The sequence below is a fragment of the Brassica napus genome, chromosome A3 (assembly GCF_020379485.1).
Source record: "Brassica napus cultivar Da-Ae chromosome A3, Da-Ae, whole genome shotgun sequence".
NCBI classification, from domain to species: domain Eukaryota; kingdom Viridiplantae; phylum Streptophyta; class Magnoliopsida; order Brassicales; family Brassicaceae; genus Brassica; species Brassica napus.
In genome coordinates, this window is record NC_063436.1 from 18604343 (window position 1) to 18610587 (window position 6245).

Consider the following 6245-nt stretch of genomic DNA (forward strand, 5'->3'; position numbering starts at 1 on the left):
TCAAGTTTTAATCTTGTCTCTAAGCCTCCTTGTCACGAAAATTAAGTAAATGCGTTGTTGTAATTTTGTACTGTTGTTTGCACTTTATTGGTTAGTTGAGTTAGTTGCTGAAACATATTACTTCCTCTGTTTTACAAAGATGGCATTTTTAATATTTTCACACATATTAAAAAAAATACATTAAACTATCATAATAAATGTATCGTTTTCTGTAATTTTTAATTTTTAATAAATTTTAACCAATATTAATTCAATAAAGTCAATTAATTTTCTTAAAATTTACAATTTTTTTATTGAAAACACAAAAAATACATTTGTCTGAAACAAACTTTTTTTCTAAAAAATATATCATTAAGGTACGGAGGGAGTACCATTTTATTTTGTTAATGAAATATGTGTATTATTGACCCATACTATAAAAATTGTTTTTATCATTTTAATCTACCATTTAATCTCTCACCCTTCCAGCGTAGATATTCATCGGTACAGTATTTGTGAGTTATATGAACTGTAGTTACTAAAAAAGACCATTTTAATGAAGTAACTTTGCAAATTTTCATGTGTACTTGTGTAGTTAGAGAGATCCTTACCTCTCTTTTATTTTTCTTGTCTTGCAAATGCTACGTCAAAACAACGGAAACTTTTTCAATGCTTTCGTCATTTTTTGCCATTTGAACTCAATTGGATTCCAATAAATGGACGCAAGCAAAAGGGGCTGCCCTTTTAGAAAAAAACTGTTTGATTTATCTATTATAGTTGCAAACCTTTATAGAACACTATGTTGCTTCATCATTTGTTTCGAATGATTGTAGAAATACCACATTAAAAATGGGGACCCTTAAAAATGTTTACTCAGATGTTTAAAAAAATGTTTACTCAGCGTGTATAGTGAATCGAGCAATTGAATCCTTTAAAATCTGGGGTTATTGATTATAATATTTATAAATACTAATCAATATCCAAAACTATTTCAATAGTTATTTAAGACATTACTATTCTAATGATTTCAAGGTATTTCAAAGAATATTTAAAAGTAAAACTACACGATATGATATAATACGTTTCAAGGAAAAAAAAAGCCGTATAAAGTGATACTTTTAAAAAATATAGCAGATTATTAAAGCTGCTCTAAATTTACAATAATAATCAAAACTCAACCTTATTGTATTCGACTTTACCAAAACTCAATCATTTAAAATATTTTGTTAAGTACACAATTCAACAATTTCAACTATACATATATATATATATATAAAGAATTTCTAATGTTGGAATGCAAGAACTTTAAATTCTACTATAATTTTTCCTCATTTAAAAAAAAAATACTTTCCAAATTTCCATTTTTTGCAGTTTAAAAAAATACATTTTTGCATACTTGTTGAACTTTATTTATTTTATTTATTGTGTATCCAAATTTTCTAATTCTCATATTCATAATATGCAAAAACTTCTATCTAATTTTTTGTTAGCTTTTATTCTTATTGAAACTAAATCTCATTTCCTTCTATTTATTATTATGGTATCTTTATCTTTTACTTACTAAAATATGTTAGATTATATCATTAAGTTGATATAATGTTTCTAAGTATATAAAATAGTCATGTTAATTTTCTTCATAAATATAGATCGTTCCAATTAAAGTATATAATTATCAGATATATGCTTTGTCGACAAATACACAATTTACTCAAAATATAAGATATCCTATGAATTCACTAAAAGTTACCATCTGATAATTATAGCTAAAAATAAGTTTAATAGCATAAATAATTATATTATGTGATAAATAGCCCTACAGTGAAATGTATATTCTAAATTTACTATTGTTAGGCATATTTAAAATTCACATTCAATTATATATATATATATAATCTTAGTTAATTTCTTGATAGGTATCAACAATTTTATATCTACCAAAGAATTCTTGAGTTTTCATCTAAATTTTTAGTAATGAAATATCTCAACGAAATCTAAGAACATACTTGGTTAAAAAAAATGTAAGCACATAAACAAAGATAAGGTCCTGCACTTAAAACAATCCTTTTGGAACCAAATAAAACGGAAACCTATTATCACATTTTCACGAAAACAAAATAATGTATATTTCATGCTAAAAAGAACTTAAAGAAGAAATTAAGCAAATAGATAAAAAAAAAATTCCTCTTCAAAAGCGTACCCTCCAAATGGATGTTGTTCCTTCCCCATTTTCATATCTATAGGTCTCTTTCTCTCTCTCCTCCCTTTCTCTCTATCCATTCTAATTCACAGCACATAGACTCATTTAAGTACCTTGCCTGTGTTGTCTTTCTCAACCATTAGTCCTTTACTTCAATAAAGGTACTCTCTTTCTCTCACTCTATACATTTAGATTCAAACATAGATTCTCTTGAACAAAGACATATTGTACTAATCACTATTGCTGTTCTTTCTTTCATTTTCTTGATTTTGCAGGCTTAGGAAGAAAAATATTTTTTTCCTTTCCATAATATTGATTGTCTTCGTCAGTGTAACAGTAATCTTTTCTTTGATTTTATTCTTTCTCTCATTTTCGTCTCTTTTTCTTGAGTGTGAAGAAGATTTTGGTACAAGTGTCCTTCTCAAAAAATTGTTTTAGGAGTTTTTAATTTAATTTTGTTGCTTCAAAACCCCAAAAAGACATGAACAACAGGTCTTTCAGTACTACCACCACCATCAGTGAAGACTACATGTTATTCCCTTATAATGACCATTATTCCTCACAACCACTACTCCCTTTTAACCCTTGTTCTTCCATCAATGACATCTTGATTCACTCCAACTCCAACATATCAAGCAATCCTCTTGACCATCATTATCAATTCTTACAAGCACCTTCTTCTTTTTCTCAATTCGAATTCGTCCCGGATTTTGCCCTCGTCGCCTCTTTCCTCCCACAAAACAATGGCCATAATGATAACCAAACCATCACCACCAATGACCATAATAATAATCATCATCATCATCATCCATCACTTCTTCCCTTGAACAACCCTATTGGAGAATCTCTCGTTGAGCCCTTGGAGACGATAGCCACTCACATAGAAGATTCCCAGAGAATCTCAACTTCCCAAGACCCAAAAATGAATAAAGTCAAGAAACCAAGCAGAACGGATCGGCACAGCAAGATCAAAACGGCTAAAGGGACAAGAGATCGTAGGATGAGGCTCTCGCTAGATGTCGCCAAAGAGTTGTTCGGCTTACAAGACATGCTTGGATTCGACAAAGCCAGCAAAACCGTTGAATGGTTGCTCACACAAGCCAAACCCGAGATCATAAAGATCACGAGCAGCCTTTCTAACCCGTTAAACCATGGCGGCTTCAGCAGCTGCGAGGAGTCTCAAACCCGTAATTATACAATTCTAGTTTTAAGTCTATTAACTTTTTATGAACTTTTTTGATCTTCTTCATGCTTACTCTGAAATTGTAACTTTATATTTTAATCAAGGACCGGCGTTAGGATCAATGCACACATCGTCTGATCTGTGCAAGCTTTCATCCATGGGGACAGTCGAGGATAGAGGCAGCAATACTAACTCGACCGGTACGTATGTTAAAAGTTGCCTACTGTTTTACAATTATGTATATAGTCTCATTTTTCTTCTTTCAAAAGGTTATAACAAGAGATAACTTTTATAGTTTAAAAATTATTGAGTTTTATCCATCGGTTTGCATTAGAAACAAGAGGAAATAAGGTGGATGGGAGATCGATGAGAGGGAAGAGAAAGATGTTGCAAGCGCGAACGCCCATTTTGAAGAAGTTATCTAAGGACGAGAGAGCAAAAGCAAGAGAGAGAGCAAAGGATAGAACAAAGGAGAAGTTGATGAAGAGAAGATCACAAGTAACTGTTTTGGATGCAGAAGCTCATAATCAGCATGATGAGATAGTAAAGAATAATAAAAGCCATGTGAATTGCAAGTCTTTTGAGGCTACGCCCTGCCAAGAAGAGACCGAAGAACTTCTTTGCAAGAACGATGGTTTTGCAGTTTGCAATGAATTTGTGGTCAACAAATTTAATTCATCATTTCCAATGCCTAATCACCATCGCAGCCAAGGGACAGTTAGCTCAATAGAGGTACTTTATTCTATAATATCACATTTATTAATTCTAAGAGTTTATTTTGTTAGTTACTACTGGTAAATTTAAGTTTTATATATTGGCTATCTCAAATCCCAAAAGTACCAACACCAGTTATTTAGTGTAGGAGTTCGTTTTATGTTTTGTGAGTTATATTAATCATTACCATATATTTTCACATTACAGATTGAACGGCGCCGTTTTTTCGATTGACAGATTATATTATTTGCCAAATTTCATTTGTTAGTTTGGTTACGTGCCTTGCAGCAGCAGCGTCAGTTTATGGATCTTCATCACTTCTTGGAGAGACCAAGAGACCTCATGTACAACTACCATAATATGTGATCGATTTTACCGTTAATTTTTATACTCTGAATCTTAAGTTTATATGAAGGCTTCCTCCTTCATTTTAGTGTCACATATTAAATTGATGTAAAATAATCAATGTATTTTGTAGTATAATACTTTAATTCTATAAACGCATTTTGTTATAATATATGCGTGTTGAGTTTGTCGACTGTCGTTTGCTTTCAGGAATACAAACATTGATAAGATCACAAACAAAAATTGCGAAAATGGTGAAAATGGTAAGTTATTATTCATGATTTAATTCACTTTCACTTTCTACTGATTCTCTTTATGACTCCTGGACGTCAATTATAGTATAGTGGATTTACGCCGCAGTCAAAAACTTTAAATGGCTTGTCATGAAGTGAAGCTCTATGCGTCTAAATATATTTTCCAGAGAGGTTATATATGATCACTTTTTAATACACTTTAGTTGTGATTTTAAATGAAGTGAAGCTATATTTTTTTTTCATTTAACCAATGCTATAAATATATATATATACTATAATAAAACATCTCCTCTGATCGATCAAAATGTCTTGGGAGTAGTAATTTACTTCCTTTTTTTTCATTTAACTTACTCAATCCAAACAAAGGATATATTATGTCCCCAAACTATAGTTTCGTAGACTGGTCATATATATATATATAATAAAAATACCGAATTTGATATATATAGTAGTTCTGGATAGAACTTCAAATAAAAACAACAACAGTACGATATCGATTATGAACCTGATGTTCACACTGTTCTCTTATTAGACTATCTCTAATGGTTTCCCTCATTTTTTCTCTCAAAATGATGTAAACTCAAAATGAAGTTGTGATTTGCTCCAGTAGTTCCCCTCATTTTCTCCCTCAATTCTTATTATATTCATTTTCAACTTTTTATTTATTGCAAATAACACCTTTTATTTTATAATATTTTAGACTATACTCATTTATTTTTATTTTTTAAATTCTACAATTTAACCAAACTTTAACTTATAAAAAACAAATATTTATTACATTAATAAAGTTACATAACAACATACATAATAGTAGAATTTTACTTAAATAATACTATTATTATATTTTTTCCACTTTGTATTAGTTATGTATCTCGATGGTATTGTTTTCTATTTTATTTTCTTTTAATTATATATTATAATTTATAAAATTATAAGTTATATTTTAAAAAGTTTAATCAGTATATACATATTGGATATAAAGTTATAAAAGTTATATTTAATGTTAATGTTTTGTTTATGCACAAAATAAAGATTGTCAAAAGTAAAAGACTATTATGTAAATAAAAAAACTTGACATCAAAATGAGGTTGTGAATAGTGTTCCCTCAAATTTGAGGGAATACTGTTCATATTCTCATTTTTTTCCTCAAAATGAAGTACTATTGGAGATGGATTTCCTTTATTTTTTTATGTTTTCCCTCATTTTGATGCACAATTGGAGATGCTCTTAGCGTAAAATTATATATGTTGACACAATAAGAAGTACATATATTATAATACGCTTGTACCACTAATGTTTTCAGTGTTCGTATTCCATTTGTATGGTAAAAAATTAAAAATATATTAGTCACTCACCATTTTAATAGCCTCAGTAAGAAGTCGATCACTTTGATTTTAGCACCACTTGCGGATGATCAACTGTATATCGATAAAACCTTGTGTGGTTGAGGTGGTTCTAGTCTTTGCGTAGAAATGTTTTATTATCAGTTAACGCAGATCCGAGCAGACCACACTCACCAAATGGTACGGTATACTTTTACAGACTACACTTGAAATACATATTAGTTTCATAG

General features: G+C 29.9%; 1 protein-coding gene across 2 annotated transcripts; it reads left to right on the forward strand.

The window, feature by feature from the left end:
* The first annotated feature begins 1902 nt into the window (after positions 1-1902).
* On the forward strand, positions 1903-4611 carry LOC106444110 (transcription factor TCP18). Of its 2 annotated transcripts, XM_013885629.3 has the most exons (5): positions 1903-2337; positions 2452-3363; positions 3464-3559; positions 3694-4091; positions 4362-4611. In XM_013885629.3, the coding sequence occupies exons 2-5, from the start codon at positions 2658-2660 to the stop codon at positions 4437-4439; spliced, it is 1278 nt and encodes a 425-aa protein (XP_013741083.1). In that variant the 5' UTR covers positions 1903-2337; positions 2452-2657; the 3' UTR covers positions 4440-4611. The 2 variants fall into 2 exon arrangements, with proteins under 2 accessions (XP_013741083.1, XP_013741085.1); XM_013885631.3 differs by having other exon boundaries at positions 1909-3363; positions 4281-4611.
* Positions 4612-6245: the final 1634 nt, after the last annotated feature.

Bases quoted from the DNA above. Each gene is read 5' to 3' on its own strand.
- LOC106444110 (XM_013885629.3), top strand. From the start codon at position 2,658: ATGAACAACAGGTCTTTCAGTACTACCACCACCATCAGTGAAGACTAC. The intron at 3,364-3,463 runs GTAATTATACAA...ATTTTAATCAAG, and splicing joins CTGCGAGGAGTCTCAAACCC to GACCGGCGTTAGGATCAATG. The intron at 3,560-3,693 runs GTACGTATGTTA...GGTTTGCATTAG, and splicing joins CAGCAATACTAACTCGACCG to AAACAAGAGGAAATAAGGTG.